Here is a 19931-nt window from a genome sequence, read left to right as displayed (position 1 = left end):
CGTGTAACACGTTATTCGTAAAAATTTTATTTTGATCCCATTTTATTATATCACACTTAACTATTTCACAATACTTTATCGTATCATATCGTATACCCCGTAGATTTGTATTGTAGAATTTCTCTAATATTCTAAATTACTTTTGTCCAATCGAAAATGAAATTATTGTATAATTGCTCTGATTAACAATTGACTGAAAGTTTGGACTATTTTTATTTATGGAAATATTATTTATAAAAATAAGCTAGATTTCAAACGAAGGCAAAAAAGAGAGAGAGAGAGAGAGAGAGAGAGAGAAAGCAAGATTAGTGTACGACCGACGTGAATTACAAAGTGAGAGAGAAAAGAAGAAATTCTGAGATTGATTATATTAGATTAGGTGATCTATTATTTATTTTCCGTGTTCCTTGTTTCTTGTTCTGTGTTCTGTGTTTCGTGTTATGTGATCTCGGTGATCTCTATTTTGCATTCTGTGTTCTGTGGTTTTATACGTGCGATGATAGCGTGATATCCACGACGGCTCGAATTCGATATCCTTTTTCTTTTTTTTTTTTTTTTCATAGACACGAAAAACAATTGTATTAGAGAGTTTTAATAAGATATTCTAATATTTCGATATAAATTCGATAAAGAAGGAAAAAAATAAAGAAATGATCGATGATGTTTATGTTTCTTTGATTCGTTCATATTAAAAGTCATAAAATCTTATTTCATGAAATAAAAAGAAAAATTTTACGATTTACAAATTTATTTCCAATGAAATAATGACTGGCATCGATTTAGAAGGGGGTTGAAGGGAAAAAGGAAGAAAAAAAAACACGAGAAAAAAAGAGAGAATCTATAATATCGTCGAGGAAACGAGACTGACTAAAAGTAACGTAATTTGTTGCTTATAGTTAGTCTCAACAAGGTCGCTCGATAAATGTGAACTTCTTAATTGAATAACCGAGAGTGCGACACTAACGTCGATTCCATTGGATTTACAATCGATCCGACAAATTAATAAGATATAAACGAACGTATATTGCAAATTTATAATTGAAGAAAACGAACGGTAGCTTTATCGAAAATGTCCTGATTGCCTTGCTCCTTTTTAATTTCCTTATTGATAATTTAACCGATCGATCGATCGATCGATTTGATTGATCTTGATTCGTCCTTTCCTCGAGCTCAGACTCAAGATTAATTAGAGATACGTTTATATCCTTGTTCGATTCCATTTAACGATAAAAAAAATCTTTTTCCATCTATACAGGAATATGGATTAACGTGATCAGAAGTTAAAGGAGGCTCAAATGCAAATTTATCGATCTCGTTTTTTACTTTTTTTTTTTTTTTTTTTCTTTTTTCTCTTTTCTTGCATGTCTCGCATTGCTTCGCCATTTTTGAATCGTTCGTCGATCGTATGATTTTCTTCGACAAGAGAAAAAAAGGGAGAGGGAAACAAATAAACAAGGAAAAGGAAATAATGATAAATAAATAAAGAAAAAAAAAAAAAAAAAGGAAAAAAAACAAAAGAAAAGGAAAAGGAAAAGGAAAAAAAGGATCGACATCCTCGGCAACTCCATGATATGTTCTGAATCATTGCACCTGCTTTCAAAGTCGTTATACATACGTATGTATTCATCTACATCGCGGGAAATAATTGCGATTTAAACTTCGTTAATAATAACGAAAGGAATTCGCTATCGATTCTTTACGTTAACGTAAACCGTTATGAGCGAAAGGTGTGATTATTGATTTATTCGAATCAAATAAAAATCTGACATAATGGAAACGTACGCTCTTACGCGAACAGGTGGTACTGCATGTAATCAACCATTAGGTAGAATTTATAAGTAATTTTTTTTTCAAAAAAAGAAAAAGAACAAGAAAAAAAAAGAGAGAGGAAACAAAAAAAAAAAAAGATAGAGAAGAAGAAAAAATTGGAAGGAGTAGAAGAACCAGAAAAGCAAAGAAAGAAACAAAGAAAGAAAAAAGAAAAAAGGAAAAAGCAAAATGAATATAAAAGGTACGGAGAATATATGTCGAATGAGAAAGGGAGAATTTAATCGTACATAAAGTAGAACGTTAGACGGATCATCGACTCTCTCTCTTATATAATATGTAAACTCATTCGAAAGGTGGCTTAGGGAAACCACGAGCCTATTTATTTGATATATATGTATACATTGTGAATACATTCTTTGAAACGTTCAATGAAACCAATGGTTGCCTTGCTCTAGGTTCAACTTTATATCTCCTCGGCCCGGATTAATCTGCCTCACATTGACAATACGATTTACGAGAAGTATGATGCCAAGGCTGACTACAATTTCTCATTTTTACAATTCTGTTTTTTTTTCTCTTTTCTTTTTTTTCCATTTCTCTTTCTCTCTCTTCTTCCTCCTCCATTTAATTCTTTTATCTTACCGATTAAAAACAATTCGCCCACATGCCTAACGTATATGTATTTGATCATGTCAATGGTGTCGTCTAATAAAAAACGGATCATCTCGAGTCGTCACGTGTACAATTACACGATTAATTAACAATATGTTTGACGTATATTGACATTTGCTTTCCTACCCTATGACGACAAAAGGTATGAAGATATGCTCATTCAGGAAGCTGCCATAGGTCGCGAGCGATGAAATGTTTGAAAAAAAAAAAAATAAAAGAAAAAAAAATGAAAAAAAAAGAAAGGAAAAGAAGAAACGAGAGAAGAAGAAAAAAGAAGAACTATGCTGGAATCGCGCGTCTTCAAGGTCGTCTAACGTATCATCGCTCGTAAGCATCGTTACGCAGTTCTTCGCGAGCGAATATCCAAGTTGAAAAACGATACTACTTTTTATGCCATTAAGTATCGAAGGTGTGGCTTTCGATATCACGCAGGCGTGTCTTGTATTTTTCCAGCCCTTCTCTTTATTAATCCTTCGTGATACTTACGAATGACAAGCGATTATACTAATCAATTTCAAATGACAACCCCTTTTCGTTCACTTTGTATTATAAGCCATCGTACAAGTTATATATAACAAATTCACGTAATAATCCTACCTCGATATTTTCGATGAAACTGTTCCATCGTCCAATTTATTCGACATTCTTTAATATTTTTAAAACGAATGAAAAAAGAAAGAAAAAAAAAATGAAGAAGAAGAAAATAGAAAGGAAAAGATGTAATACAATTTATTCATACACGCATAACCATATACATGGATTTCCGTTATTTTCCATTACGTATCTCAATCGGATACGTAATTGATCGATTATCGATAATCGAAACAAACGATATTTTCTTTTACAAAGTTAATATCGAACTATATTACCGACATTTTAAAACCGCATTAATAAAGTAGATTTCTCAAAGTCTATATATACCGATCTATAATTTATACATTGGAATTGCACTTGTCGATAAAGTAGATACGATGATAAATTATCGATCGATATTGTACTGTCGGTACATTCGTTCATTAAAGACGAACGATCATTTACATAATAAACTTAGAATCGATTTTAATCAATTTTAGATATAATATTACTGACATAGGAAAAGGTAATAAATAAAAATTAAACATATTTTATTTCATAAATCCCCGTCTCCAATCTCGTTCGAATCAGAAACAAAGGTTTTCTCATTGCCATGGGCTCCTGACGCATATACGAAATCGAATGGTTCGTAAAAACGGCGCGCGGCGCACGCAGCCAGCCGTTACCATGACAACGAGCGATCATCTTCCCCCACCAGCAAGCGGCTAACCGCCCTCTGCGTCAGTCGTTCGCGTAGAGTCGGATGGGTCGTTTCACGCTTCCTTGACGCGACATATTCGCGCGCTCGTGCCTCTCCTTTTTTGCCCTTATTTCGTCCATTAATACTATTTTCTCTTTCTCTCTTTCTCTCTTTCTTTCTCTCTCTCTCACTCTCTCTCTTTCTTTTTCCCTCTGTCTTATACATTGGTCATTTCATTGGCTCCGTTAACCCTCCTTTTTTCGTGGTGACTATACGTCATCGAGAAATAAGAAGAGGAAGAAGGTGTTTTCCAGGAGGAGGAGCGGCTCGGGGGCACCGCAGCGACCGTGCCTTTTCGAATCTCGCTGCGGTGATACCTCCCTCCTGGATTTTCATCGTGCTTAATAATGAGGGACATGGCGGGCAAGATCGCCGAGTTGAAGTTCGAAGCACCCCTTGCGCGCTTCGAGGAGGAGGAAACGGCCAGTTTAAAGAATATGAATCTTTTGACGGGTACGTAAAATAAAAAAAATATATATATATATATATATATATATAGAGAGAGAGAGAGAGAGAGAGAGAGAGAGAGAGGAAAAAGGGGATTAAAAGAAAAGGAATGGATATAAATAAAAGGAAAGAAAATCAATAACGAAAATTTATCAACCTTTTCTTCGATCACGATCCCAAAAACTTTCCGATAATGTTCCTTCCCGTCGCGACGCGTTCTCGCGTCACTCTCTGGGGGGACTCGGAGAATCTCGTGTAGACTCGTCGACACGAATCTCCAAGAGACGAGAACCGTCCCCGGTCGCTTTCATGCACGTTCGTTCGATTCGTCGTTCTAAAAACGAACGAACGAATGCATGAACGTAGACGAGAATCTTCAACACCAGAGAGGAAACTAGAGCGTAGAAATTATAAATCGCATCGACGATTCTACTACAAACTTTCCAGCATATTACTTCGATATGCAGATTTTATATATATATATTATTTGATATATTCGAAAGAGACTCTCCTCTTTTTACCTTATTTTTCTCTTGAAAACCAAGAAGATAAAAGAAACGTAAAAAAGAAAATAAAACAAACATTAAATAAAAAAAAAAAAGAAAAAAGAACAATTTTACGACTTATCTTCACAACGAATAAAATCTTTGAGAGACCTATCGGAAATTTAATATAACGGGGACAATTAGAATAATCTCTCTCTCTCTCTCTCTCTCTCTCTCTCTCTCTCTCTCTCTCTCTCTCTCTCTCTTTCTCTCTCTCTCTTTCGTTATCACATTGACGGACATCCATTATCGTAATTGTTGGAGTCTATTACATGGAATGGGGCGAGACGAAAGTTATAAGAAAATTGATCGATTAAACGGGCGAGCACACGCTACGCGCAAACGGCCAATCACGAAGCGAGCGTAAGCAAGCACAAGGGGGTTCGTTCTTCCTTCATTCCTTCCATTTCTTTTTCTTTTTCTTTTTTTCTCCATTTCGTCATTGTGTACATATACCAAGTCTCAAGTCTCCAAAGAGAGAAAGAGAGAGAGAGAAAGAGAAAAAGGGAGAGAGAGAGAAAGAGAGAGTGAGAGAGCTCAAGCAGAACGAGCCTTTAAATTCTTCGAAAGGGATGGAAAAAGGAAGGAAAGACAAAAAAAAAGAATAACGACGGTGGTAATCGACCGTTCCAAGGACGAACCTTCTTATTACGACATATTTGTTTTCTCAATTATATATATATATATATATATATATATATATATATATTTATATATATATATAATCATCGGAACGAAATACTTACTAACATAAGCGAATCATCAGCGTAACTCGATGCGTCAAAAAAAAGAGGAATAAAAGATAGATGGAGGAGGTTTGTTCATTCGCGAACGATATCTGTTTACATACGATGATATAATAATAATAATGATAATGATAATGATAATGATAATGATAATAATGATTTTTTATCCTTTTTATTGATCTAGTACGATATAGTACGAAAACTTGATTCCTCATAGAAGAAAATCTGAAAGAAAAAGAATAAGTCTGACGTAAGGGAAAGGCACAGTAACTTATCGAATTTTTATTGGACGATAATTTAAAATAAATATATATCTTACATTAGGTTAGAACCAATCAGAGACCAATATAGAATCTTACGTTTGGTTATGACTGTTCGACGTACGGTTTCTTGATTTACATATATCAAGGTTTTGTGCATGCACGAAGGATATTTTTGAAATAAGAAGAGAATATAAAGAAAGATGAAAACGAGAAAGAGAGAGAGAGAGGTTGAGAGAGAGAGAGAGAGAGAGAGAGAGAGAGAGAGAGAGAGAGAGGTTGAGAGGTTGAGAAAGATAGAAAAAGACGAGGACGAGAGAAAGAGATAGATAAATAAATCGAAAGAGAGAGAGAGAGAGAGAGAGAGAGAGAGAGAGAGAGAGAGAATGGAGAAAGACAAAAATAAAAAGAATAGATAACTCCAGAAAAATATATAAAGATAAATAGTTAGATAACTAGATATATAGATAAATAGAGAAAAATAAAGATAGATAAACAATTGATACACAAAGGCGTGAAGATATAAAAGGTCCCTGTCGCGTTGTCGTCGTCGTCATCGCCGCGCGAGACGATGCGTGCGCGACCTTCGTAAGACGGGACAATGCGTAAGTACTTAGCCGCGTGTACATGGCTATAATCGGAGTCCAATATCCACCGGTTTTGCTCGTGAATAGTGTTCTCTCTCTCTCTCTCTCTCTCTTTCTCTTTCTTTTTCTTTTTCTCTCTTTCTCTTGGCACTACGGGTTTACGAAACGGCACGAAAGCGGCGTAGCACAAATAGTTCCATCGAGAACGGAATTTTTACTTTAGAGTTACCTAGAAAATTGAACGTTTCATTAACGTTGAAAACGTTCGATCGATTCATCTCTTTTTCTCTTTTTGTATCTCTGTTTATCTCTCTTATTCTCTCTCGCTATCTCTCTCTCTCTCTCTCTCTCTCTCTCTCTCATTCTCTCTTACTATCTATTTCTCTTTCTTTCTCTTTCTTTCTCTCTTTTTCTCTCTGGCTGCTGTCTCTCTATCTCTCTCGCTCTTACTCTTCGTTCATTTCTCTCTCTCTCTCTCTCTCTCTCTCTCTCTAACTAACTAACTAACTAGCTCTTTCATACTTTTTTCTTTCTCTTTCTCGGTATATATCCACGTTGTTTATTTTTAAAGTATATGTAAGAGTACGTATGCATAAAAAGACGAGCAACCATGTCCGATAAATTTTCAAAAGCGACGACCGGTCGGTTTATAATCAATAACAAACACACCGGCACTTTAAATACATGTTATTTGCGTGCGGAGGTCTATATATCTTTCTGATTAATCGATCGATTCTCGAAAAAGGGTCACGTTCGATTACTATACATATGTAATATGTGTCGATTAATATACATTTATAATGTATGTACATATAAAGATTGTACACACGTAATTATCTATTAATTTATTATAATTATTATCGTCGTAGAGTGAAATTTATCAGGTAATATCAACGATCATAGTTTCGATTATAATCGAATTGTTAATTTCGATTTATCGATTCGTCGTTTCTCGAAATCGCCATTTTTATATTAAAGTTTATATATGTAATCGTTTTTCTGATCCTTTGATTCTGTATAAATCTATAAATATAATTTCTTCATTTTTTTTTTTCTTTTTTTTTTTTTTTTTTTTTTTTTTTTTTTTTTTTAATTTCTTTTTTTTCTGTTCACTCGCAGAACAACTCTTGGATGCCAGTTTGGATACGAATTTCGGTGAAAATTGCAATGCGAACGAGGGACCGACCACCAATCACGACAACAGTACGGACATCTTACAAGAAGGTACCTTTAGCCCTTTCAGCGGTAGTCTCGAAGACCTGGTTAACACGTTTGACGAGAAGATAACTTCGTGCTTTCGCGACTATGGCACCGATGTTGAATCCTTGGCACCAGTGCAAGTTAGAACGCAAGAGGAGATTATGAACGAGTGCCAGTAAGTCGTTTATCTCTCTATCGATATTTTTCATCCTTCCTTACCAACATTTTTCTTTTCTTTTTTTTTTTTTCGTCACATAAAAAGAAGCTGACTTTTGTAATTCATTTTATACATATATTTATATCGTATTTCTCTATGCATATGTGTGTATAATTTCACAAAGCAATCTCTAAATAATAAATCTACAAAAATTGAATTTTATCAATGATATCCTATTAGATCGATTAACATAATAATAAAAGTTTAATGTATATTAAAAAATCGATCGCTTTTATATTTTAATCAACGGTATAAAAAAAAAAAGAAAAAATAACTAGGTAATGATATTTCGCATACTTATTTATTCGAATTCAAATTTGACGTGATTCATGATAATGTGTGGCGTGTCCCATATACATCGGAATGATTTTCTAACCTCAAAAGTATGTCGTCTTAAATTAATGCGACTTTATAATAATAATCAAATCTGATAATCAAAATTAATAATAATTAAAAATAATAATCATTTTAATGGACTAACTTTGACTCGACCTCTATTCATTCGCTATTAAATCTGAGAGTACTCTCTCTCTCTCTCTCTCTCTCTCTCTCTCTCTCCCTCCCTCCCCCTCCCTCTCTCCCTTCCTCTCTCTCTCTTTTTTCTCTCTTGCTCTCTTGCTCTTTTGCTGTCTTCTTTGTTGTTAAACACGTGAATCTACGTCAGGATGGTCGAATTTTAAAGAGCTTTAAAGAATAGACAGGTGTCCTTTAGTTTGAACGAACGAACGAACATACGTCGGAGCGTGGTCCCGCAGGTGAAGCTCAACGAAGCATGAAATTGTATCTTCTTCGGTGTGCGAGAACGCACCGCGAGCCACCCGTTAAACTCCCTTCACATCCCTTTGGTCTCTTGCATACGCTTTTCACGCTTATAGTCTCGATTTCTTTCGAGTTCATTCTCGCCTCGGTTAATGCACAAGGTGAACCTTTCAAAACTAACCTAAAAAAAAAAAATTAATTTTCGCAACAAGAAGTACCTAATTCGCAAAAATAATAATATCCACACGGAAAAAGATTAACGCAAAATTTTACATAATACACATCCTATCTTTTTAAATCTAATCGAACGGATAAATATTTCCTTAACTTATAATAATAATAATAATAATAATAATAATAATAATAATAATAATAATAATAATAATAATAATAATAATAATAATAAATTCAATAAAACATCAACCATAACCTACAAACTAAATACATACATACTTGAATATGAATTGTGCAATTTAAACTTTGTAAATTGAATAAATTGTAAGTAACAAAATATAGTAAAATTATTAACTAAGTGACGTCATTTTACTATAAAAAAAAACATTTTCTTCTATCATATTTTTCTTCTAAAGTAAATAAATAAATAAATAATTAATTAATTAATTAATTAATTAATTAATTAATATCACTTGGTTAATAATCTAGAAACTATGTAAATGCGAATATATATGTGAAATAATTCCTTGTAAATAGAATAGATTGTAAATGACAAACAAAAATATATAATAAAATCATCTACGTACATAAATACGTACGTAGATCGTATCAATTAATAGAAATATGATCTTTAACGATCAACGTGTTTATAAACAAATCGAAAGATCGGTGTGAAATGAAATGAGGGATGTTACTAATAAACATATAAAAGTCGAGAGATCAGAAAAAGGGTGTGCGAACGATCTAATAGACACGTGCGACCAACTGGCACGTGTCTCTCTCTCTCTTTCTCTCTCTCTCTCTCTCTCTCTCTCTCTTTCTCTCTGTCTCTTGTCTTTCTTTTTTTCTTTTACTCTCAGAGGAGACGTAGACACACGTACATAAACACACTCGTTTCCGCAAGGATAAACGCGTTGAAGCATATCCGGTGGTCGGACGTCGTCGCTAATCCTCCCATTCGTCGGGAATTCATCGAGAAAGGGCTTCCGTGAGAAGCTTTGTAGAATAGAATTTTGTCTCGATCCTCTTTTCGATCCTATGCATATGCATGTATATGTAAATAAGTTTTATGTGTGTGTGTGTGTGTGTGTGTGTGTGTGTGTGTGTGTGTGTGTGTGTGTGTGTGTGTGTGTTACGCTCTTTGGTCGCGTAATGACCAACGCATGGAAAAATCGGAGCCCATAGTACTCTCCTTGAAACAGAGAGAGAGAGAGATTGAGAGATTGAGAGAGGGAGGGAGAGAGAGAGAGCGAGCGAGAGAGAGAGAGAGAGAGAGAGAGAGAGAGAGAGAGAGAGAGAGAACTCTTCCTTCTTCTTCTCTTCTACCCTTTTTCCCCCTCTTCTTTCTTTCACGGAGACACTAAGAGACTTTCTCGAGAGCTGTATCCCTCCTTCTACTCCTCTTCCTCTGTCTCCTCCACCTCCACCTCCTCCTCCTCCTCCTTCATACATCTCTCTTCTTTCCCCATGCATGTTTCTATCTCTTTCTTGTATCTCTCTTATATGCGTTATTATTATCTTGGATGGTATGTCCTTTTCTTTATTTTTATATATTTTCTTACATAAGTATAAATATATATATTTGCATAATAGCTTTCTCAGATATTGCATAACGACATATGACCAAAAATATCAATCTATTATTATTATTATTATTATTATTATTATTATTATTATTATTATTATTATTATTATTATTATTTTCTATGGTATTATATATATGTGTATATATATATACATATATATTATTTGTGATATTTTTATGTAATATTCAAGAAAATTATTAAACAAATTCTTCAAATTTTTCTTTAGGTTTCTGTATATATTTTTATCTCTGCTTCATATGTATTATTATCTCATGGACTACATATTTTTTTTTTTTACTTATATATATATATATTTATTTGTGTGTGTGTAAACACAATACAATTTGATATTTCTGGTTATATGTCATCACGTAGCAGCTGAGTAAGCTAACAAGAGAATTCTCTTTCTCTGAATTCTCTCTCTCTCTCTCTCTCTCTCTCTCTCTCTCTCTCTCTCTCTCTCTCTCTCTCTCTCTCTCTCTCTCTCTCTCTCTTTATCTTTTCTATTTGTCTCTTTCTCATTCCCTATCTCTCTTTCTCTTTCTATATATATTTATATCTCTTTAATATACTTTAGTATTATAAACTTACATACTACACGCAAATATTCCTTTTATTTATTTATTTTTTTTTTTTTTCTAGTACATCTATGTATTTCATTACACAAATATATATTATTTTTTCTTATACGTCGTCATGTAACAGCTGAGAAAGCTATTAAGCCATACCTCTCCCTTCCCCCCCCCCTCTCTCTCTCTTTCTCTCTCTCTCTCTCTCTCTCGCTCTCTCTCGCATTTCTTCCTTTTTGGGGCCACACTTGCCTTTCGAGTATCCGCAGCTCAATACATCTCATGGTATCCAACAACGAAAGGATCGCGAAGGTTCTCGACGAAATGTCGGCGAAAAGGAGCTTGCAAAGTATATATCGCGTCATATGTAAATGGCGGACCGACCTCATTTCGGTCGCAGGGTCGCAAGGTCGTTGACCTCTTCCTTCTTCTCTCTCTCTCTCTCTCTCTCTCTCTCTCTCTTTCTCTCTATGGCACTCTTTGTAAACGATATAGATACATCGAAATTGAGAATGAGATGATATTCGTAATACTTCGATCGTCGTTGAAAGCATGAAAATTTGATCTCTATCTTTCTCACTCTTTCTCCCTATGTTTTGTCCTCGTATCGAGCTACACTCGCAGCAACAACCCTCCAGCGATGGTGGTGGAGACGCAAAGAGCGCGAAGAGCCCGACATCGGTCAATATCGTTGCGCACGCGCTTAAACCAAAGCCGTTTTGCCGTTCGAGAAATGCTTCGTTGGCTTTGCTTACCTCGAGGAACCTGAAACCTTTCTTTCTTTTTCTTCTTCTTCTTCTTCTTCTTCTTCTTTTTTTTTTTCCTTTCCTTTTTCTTCATCTCTTTTTTTCCCTCGATGATTATTATATATACATCGTGTCGTCGTTTAAAATTCCCTTCCCCATCCAGTTTTCGATTCAATGACCATTGAAATTATTTAATCGAGACAACATATTTCTTTATAAATAAATATATATACATACATGTATATATATATATATATAGTATATATATATGTATACATATGTACATCGTCTCGTCGATTAAATTCCCACCTATCCTGTTTTTGATGGTCGATGAAATGAACATTGAAATTATTTACTGTAGCCATTGTATCTTTTTTCTTTTTTCTTCTTTTTTTTTCTTTTTTTTTTTTTTTATTCCCATAGATCTTTTGCCAAAGTCATTGATCAGATTTTAAAAGTTGAAGATGGAAGATTATTATTAAGTTTCAAGAATATATTCCATCTTCGTTCATCTCTCTCTCTCTCTCTCTCTCTCTCTCTCTCTCTCTCTCTCTCTCTCTCTCTCGATAATTATTATACATATATCGTCCTATTGATTACATTCTTTTCTATCCTATTTTCGATGTCACGAAAATCTAAATGAATTACTCGAATCGATGCATCTTTATTTTTTTTTTTTTTTTTTTTTTTTTTTTTTTTTTTTTTTTTTTTTCTTTTTCCTTATAAATGTTTTGTCTAATTCGAAGATTGCAAAAGTTTTATTTGCGTTAAATATTTAAATATGAAAATAGTTTGTATGTTCATTATATAGGAAAGTTTAGAGTTCATTAGATCATTAGAGAGATGAATTAATCGAGAATCATCGGATAAACAATTCAAAGTCTATTCAATAAACGATTGCACAAGAGAATTATTATTTGTTCTGATTATTATGACTATTATAAGGGATTAATTTTATTTTGAAATTATTGAGAAAACAATTGATTTTATGATTTATTTTATATTACAATTGTTTATATTTTAATGATCTAGAGGAATTTATAGAAAGAGAAATTTTTATATGTACCGTTTAATGACAAAGTCGACGTATAAATATAATTCTGTTTTTGTTTATTTTACTAGTGGATTAAGTGAACTTTTTTAGATCTTCCGTTCGAAAAAAAAAAAAAGAAGAAGAAGAAGCTCGAAAATATACGAAAAATATTCAATTATTTCCATTTTATGTGACTAAATCGATCACTTACGAAGCAAATAGATAAGGATATGATGGATCTGTTACCGCATATTTCGTCAATTTTATCACGAATATTTTCGTACTCTCAAAACATTACGAAAAAAGTAAATATCGATATTGAAGAAGCTATGAAGAAGAAAAAGAAGAAGAAATCTATAGTGTTAGTTTAAATTAAGTGTCACGATTATAATTACAAAATGTAAATGAACTTATAATTTCCTGTTTTTTCTGTTTATTTTTCAATAAAACTGAAATATTTTCTGTTATAAATCATTTTTAAGATGTTCGTATAATTTTGAAAATAATCTCTGTGACGTATATGAAATATCAAAAAACATATATTTTTATAATGATACTCGTTAAAATTTATAATCACAAGAGTTACATTGTAATCCTTATTTTTTTAATTTTCTTTTCTCTCTCTTTATTTTTTTTTATATCGTATTATAAAGGGTTAATTACAAAACCTTTTATATTAATTGATTTTTTTCTGATATCTTATATTAAAATTGTGTGTGTGTGTGTGTGTGTGTGTGTGTGTAATAAAATAAAAAAGAAATCTTCTAAATTTGATTATTAGTAAAATCGATCGAATTATATAATTCAGCCTATTTAATTTCTTTTCTTTTTATCAAATCAGTATATCATTTATTATTCCACATAACTGCTTCATCCATAAATGTCAGAGCAAATATCTTATTGAAGTATCAAGAAAGTTTAATAAGAAAAAATTACATGCCTCTGAGTCAGCTATAAAGTACACGTACAAATTTTTTTTTTCTTTGTTTTCTTTTTTAGTATAATTGACCTTTTAGAATTATAATGACCGACATAGTTTTGTCTTTTTTTTTTTTTTTTTTTTTTTTTTTTTTTTTTTTTTTTTTTAATGAGTACTTATAACCGTATTCTTTTTTTCCATATTTATATAGTATTCTAGGTCATTTGCAATCAATATATTTCATATTTAGTAAAACATTGCTACTATTGATCGTTCACGAGATATTCTGGTATCTTAAGTTTTAAATTATTTACTTTTCGATATTAGAATTTGAAAAATAATTGTCAAATTATGTCAATATTTTTAAATTGGATTATCTCGAACAGGATCAATGACCTCCACAATTCATCAAAATGCACAATTGGCTTGATTTTTGTAAAATAATGTATTTGTATAGAATGAAGTATGAATTTGTTAGTCAATCGTTAAAATGTCAATTGTTTTATGAATGATGCATAATAGCAATTCTTTTACAACATATTATATGAATTTGAATACAGACAATTTGAAATACATACTACTATTATATAAATATGCGAATAAAAAACTTAATAGAAATCCATTAAAAAAAATCCATGGATTCCATTTCCATCGGAAAGATCAGGAGTAAAAAAAAAAAAAGGAAAATGATCGCATGTCTTTGTAATTATATCTCAGAGCCGTGTGAATTATTCTTAATAAACTTTTTTTTTTTTTTTTTTTTTTTTTTTTGGAACTTCAATCTGTTTTATAGTATTTGCTCGTACATCTACAGGATGAGATAGCATGTATATAGCAATATTATTTTCTTCTTTCTCTTGCTGTATATTATCTATATTTTAAATCTTGTATATATTAGTAAACTTGATAAAATTAAAATTAATTCTTCTATAATTTTCTTTTCTTTTTGTTGTCTTTCTCTCTCTCTTTCTCTCCCCCCTCTCTCTCTCTCTCTCTCTCTCACTCTCTCTTAATTTCTCTATTTTTTATTACTCTTTTTTATTCTTTTTTTATTCATACCTATATGATATATGATAATGTTATATTTATTTATTTAATTATCATATAAAAAGAAAAGAGAAGAAAAGAAGTAAAAATAATTTGATCTACTTATCCGTCTTTCTCTTTGTATTTCTTTTTTTCTTTTTCTCTTTTTCTCCTTTTTTTTTTTTTTTTTTTTCTTTCTCTTTCAAATAAAGAGACACGAGTGGGTCGAATTGACCTCGATTAGTCGAAGGGTTAAACGAATGCGACATCATCGAGCGAAGCAATGGGCTCTCGTTCTCTCTTTGTTTTCTCTCTTTCTCTATCTCTCTCTCTCTCTCTCTCTCTTTCTCTCTCTCTCTCTCTCTCTCTCAAATATTCATCATCATCATAACTTCCGCTGCTACCAACCAACTTCCACTTACTTTTAGATCTATCCGAAGCTGTTAGAGATCCGATTTGAAATGTGAGATTATGTTAGTGAATTTGCAATTTCCTCTTACATGCAACATGGGAAAATCTCGAACGGTGTTATCGTTCTTCCACGAGATCGAAATTTCCTTCGTTGGAATTTTCTTTCTCTCTTTTTTCTTTCTTTTCTTTTTTTTATTTTTAATCTAAAAACCTGAATTTCTCTCGATTTATTATGACTTTATTAAATTTAATATCATTCAGTCGTATTGTCATTCCAATATATAATTTTTATTCTCGATAATTTTCTTGATAATAACATTTATTTTTAACCATCCTCATTGTTCATTTAAACTTAATAATTTCAAGTAATTTATTTATATAATTAAATTAATTTATTTAATTGAATTATTCAATTATATAAATTAATTTAAATTAATACTAATTAATGATGTTTTCATTCTAATTTAATTTGTATTTTCTAATTTTTCTTTTTTTCTTTCTTTTTTTTTTAACTAGAAGATTAATATTAATTAATACCGTTGTCAATTTAAATGAAATTTGTTTTCTGTTTCTTTTTTTTTGTCTTTTTTTTTGTCTTTTTTTTTTTTTTAATTCTCTTCATACTTTAGTATGATACAAATTATTTCTTTCCTTATTCCATTCTCTTTATCTTACTTTTTATTACTCTCTCTTTTTTTTCTCTTTTTCTTTTTTTTTTTTTTTTTTTTCTTTTTTCTTTTTTTTTATGGAATTTAAAAGATACCTATGTAAAACGTTTGGGGAACGATGATATTATTAGAAATGACGACATATTAATTGCGAAAGCTCGTGGAAATTTAGACTGTGGTGAGTTATTCGTGATACATAATGATATCACGAAAAGGATATGAGTCAGCTCGATGCAATGGTACGCGTAATTGAAATAGAAGAAGTATCTTTAACGACATGTCTTTTCGACAATACTAATCTGTTTTCTTTTATGTATAATAGGATGTGGTGGACTATAACCGGTACTTTTGGCAATATTTTACCAATCGACTGGAGCAAATCTTATGCAAGAAAAATGCACATGCCAGCATTGAATCTTAACGAGGCACCGATTTCATTGGAAAGGTATAGATTAATAAAAAAATAAATAAATAAATAAATAAGAAAGGAGTAGAAGAAATTTCTTTTTTATTTTTTTTTTTTTTTTTTTTTTTTTTTTTTTCTTTTAACTTTACCGTCATTTATCTTTTTGTTTTCTCCCCATTCGCTTTAGACCAGAATTAGAAGATTTAAGTAGCGAGGACGAAGCTGTAGCAACGGATTTGGATATGCACGCATTAATATTATCTAGCAGCACCGATACTCATAGCCCAGAGGAACCCTTGAAAACAGCTGAAGAGGTACTTCGTGAGATAGATGACATTATGCAGGTAAAATGTTCTTGAAAAATCAACGATCACAATGTTGTTCAATTAATGAGAAATAATGATCTAACATTTACTACTCTTCTTTGTCCTCTTTCGTTTTCCTTTTTATTTTTTATTTTTTATTTTATTTTTATTTTTATTTTTTGTTTTTATTATTATTTATTTATTTATTTATTTATTTATTTATTTATTTATTTATTTATTTTTCTTCTTTTTTTTTTATGAATATTTTAGGAGAGTCCGTCTATGGAAAGATCACCTGATTCCGATGGTTCCTTGCTTGACAGCGACGAGGCATTGGAAAGGAGTAGAGAAGTTCTTGGCTCGCCATTACATGAGAAAAGTATGGGGAGAATTTTTTTCTACTGTTTCTTCTTCTTTTACCTTTTTAAGATAAGATTCTTCAAGTATAGGGAATGTATGTATGTATGTATATCCTTTTTGAATTAACTATCTACAAAATATTTTTATATTATCTTATCGTGTATTGTTAAAAACATTCTGGAGATATTTAAAATTATCAAATGGAAGACCCTCTGTATGTGTGTGTGTGTGTGTATATGTGTGTATATCGTTTATTTTCAAGATATTACAAAATGAAAAAAAATTTCAGAATTAAAACAATTGACTTCGAATCAACTTACCGAACTATTCGGAGAAATGGAATCGCTTGTTGGAGCATTGAGCGAGACTCTCGTAGCTGAACTCGCATTAAGAGATGAGCTGGAATACGAAAAGGAATTGAAGAATCAATTTATCTCGCTTTTGTTGGCAGTACAAAATCGACGAAGACAGCATCACGTTACAAAGAAGAAAAACCAAATGCAGAATGGTACTAGTCCGTTACCGCAGCATAGGTCATTGCAAGAATCGAAATATTTGACCACTGTTATTCCATATCACACGGACAGCGGACCACCGAATAATCAGGCTCTGCAAGTCCTTATTAAAAGTAATTCAATCCAATATTTTTTTTGTTTTTTTTTTTTTTTTTTCTATTCGTCGAAATAACTGTTCTGATTTAATCCTAGTTGTGTGTAAACCTCAAAATAATTTCAGTTTTGTATACTTAAATTAAGTCGTTCACTTAAGCGTTACACCACCAGGCAACCTCGAACAGCTGTCATTTATATAGAATGAGGAATTAATTTTGATCTCAAAAAGAAATACTGTATATTTTTTTGAAGCCTCGGAAATAATAATTAATTGATTCGAAAACGTATTTACAATTGTGTCATTATAAAAAAAAGAAAAAGAAAAAAAGAAAAAAAAATCATGAATCAATGCAATAACGCAAATTGTTTTAATTGAACCCGAAATTGGTCCGGGGATGACCTTATACACCACAGACACAATTAGGATTAAAGTTAATATTCTTGTTAGACTCAATCGATCATTAAAAGTAAAATTTATAGCTTTAAAGATTTTATACGTATAATTAAGATTAAGAATAATGATAGTAAAAAACAAGAAATATGCATCTTTATTATTGTAATGTATATCTTTTCTTTTTTTTTTTTTTTTTTTTTTTCTTTTGCAGTATTGAAAGCAATTAGCGAAGATAGTCCAACTGTACCAACTTTGCTAACAGATTATATTCTCAAAGGTAAATAATGAATTCTTAATGACATATGAAGAATAATTATTTTAGAAAAAAGATTACTTGATGTTTGTATCTTTCTGTTTTAGTTCTCTGTCCTACTTAGTGAGTGTGTACAGTCGATTTTCTTCGGAGATACTCAAAAGTCCAAAACAATGATTGCTCTCTTCTTCTTGCCAATGCTCTGCAACCATCATCGTACCGCATGCGTTGTATTTGAAACAACCATTCTTGCTTCTGAGTTGTACTTTAATATTACACTCGATGTGTATTGGCTGTAGGATTAGAAGTGGTAACCTGATATTCTCATCTAGTCTTAATTTATATACATATATATATACATATATATATATATATATATATATATATATAAATATATATATATATATTTATATATTTATATATAAAGGATAGATCACGGGAATGTTCGTGATTTTGAATGATATTCGGAACATTGCTTAAGATAACAGGAATATTTATTATATCTTTAAATAAAACTACAGATTTTGAAGAATTATAGAACATGATAATATTTCATTTAAAATTTCTCTTATGGGAGAGAACGTTCGTTGAATGTTTATCATTCTGTTGAAGACTTTCTAATGTGTTCAGCGCGATTGAACACATTAGAAATTGATTGATTACAATATACAACACTTTCTAACTGTTCTCTATAGAAAAATCTTTTTTCAGGTTGCATTATCTACGAATTTATCGATCTTATATATATATCACCAGATTTTTGAATTTGACAAATCAAGATTTTTTTATGAGTACATTTAAAGAATGTTGTGTATCGTAGTCGATTAGCCAATTTGATTAAATTAGAAAATAATGTTTCGTCAAGTCATTAGCCGGTATATCGTCGTTGTGCAATATTTAATGTGTTCACTCGCACTCAGAAGTATCTCCAACAGAATAGTATACATTTGATGGAACGTTCCTTTTCGTATAAGGCATTTGAAATTAACTATTATTCATATGTTATAATTCTTCAAAATCTATAGATTTATTTAAGCTATAATAAATATTCCTCTCATGTATAGCAATGTATTCAATATCATTTAAAGTTCCTTAATTTCCCTTTGATTCGACCTTTATGTATTTATATTTATATATATAAATACATATATATATATATATGTGTGTGTGTGTACGTTTAATCTGTATATTGTTTCTCATAAGATTTATCACAAGTGTACATGTTTTATGGAACTACTGTGATGCATATTTATGCATAATACAAAATATATTCATTTATATATATTTATATATGACATATATATATATATATATATATATATATATATATATATATATATATATATGGCATATATATGACACCACACGAGATTTGTATTGGTTCAGTTTTTGTAATCTTTTGTATATATAAAAAGAAATGAAGACGATATTATATCCGGATCGGAATTTATGGCAGTAGTTAAAAAGAATTAAAAATATAAATTACTTACAAATGCAAGCAAAAGCTACTTGTAGAATTAGTTTCTACTCAAAATTGCACATACATTTCTTAAGCCTAGTGTGTAAATTGTTGTAACGCCAGTATGTTTAGAAATAATCGATCGATTAAGAATGTTACGCGCAAGAGAAAACGAAATAAATAAATGAATAAATAAAAGAAATCGCAATGCTAATAATAACAGCTAGATTCAGTTTTTTATTCTCTTCTTCAATTTGCTCCCATGCACCAACAAACGTCGTTGATTCGTTCTTGCCAGTATAAAAACGAGTATGCGGTATAATTCTTGAACGATTTCGATGAACAAGGTCTCATTTTAAAAATGAAGGTTCAAGCAAGAATATGATTTTTTTCAAACTTTCGAAAAAGTTTTTTCTTTGAAAAAAAAAAAATCTAAATACAAAAATTTTTATCATAGACTAACTCAATTCTTAGG

General features: G+C 31.2%; 1 protein-coding gene across 2 annotated transcripts; it reads left to right on the top strand.

Moving 5' to 3' along the window:
- The first annotated feature begins 3759 nt into the window (after positions 1-3759).
- On the top strand, positions 3760-19682 carry Unc-76 (fasciculation and elongation protein Unc-76). 2 transcript variants are annotated; one of them, XM_035874575.2, is made up of 8 exons: positions 3760-4228; positions 7480-7735; positions 15991-16113; positions 16262-16418; positions 16650-16758; positions 17029-17367; positions 17956-18021; positions 18105-19682. In XM_035874575.2, exons 1-8 carry the CDS (start codon positions 4123-4125, stop codon positions 18119-18121), a joined length of 1173 nt encoding a protein of 390 aa, XP_035730468.1. In that variant the 5' UTR covers positions 3760-4122; the 3' UTR covers positions 18122-19682. The 2 variants fall into 2 exon arrangements, with proteins under 2 accessions (XP_035730468.1, XP_035730479.1); XM_035874586.2 differs by lacking the exon at positions 3760-4228 and adding an exon at positions 6257-6378.
- The last annotated feature ends 249 nt before the right edge of the window (positions 19683-19931 follow it).

Source organism: Vespa mandarinia, chromosome 2 (genome assembly GCF_050613455.1).
Source record: "Vespa mandarinia isolate Hongniang chromosome 2, ASM5061345v1, whole genome shotgun sequence".
Classification (NCBI taxonomy): Eukaryota; Metazoa; Arthropoda; class Insecta; order Hymenoptera; family Vespidae; genus Vespa; species Vespa mandarinia.
This window is presented reverse-complemented; position numbering and strand designations above follow the sequence as displayed.

Bases quoted from the DNA above. Each gene is read 5' to 3' on its own strand.
- Unc-76 (XM_035874575.2), top strand. From the start codon at position 4,123: ATGAGGGACATGGCGGGCAAGATCGCCGAGTTGAAGTTCGAAGCACCC. The intron at 16,114-16,261 runs GTATAGATTAAT...CATTCGCTTTAG, and splicing joins GCACCGATTTCATTGGAAAG to ACCAGAATTAGAAGATTTAA. The intron at 17,368-17,955 runs GTAATTCAATCC...TTTCTTTTGCAG, and splicing joins TCTGCAAGTCCTTATTAAAA to TATTGAAAGCAATTAGCGAA.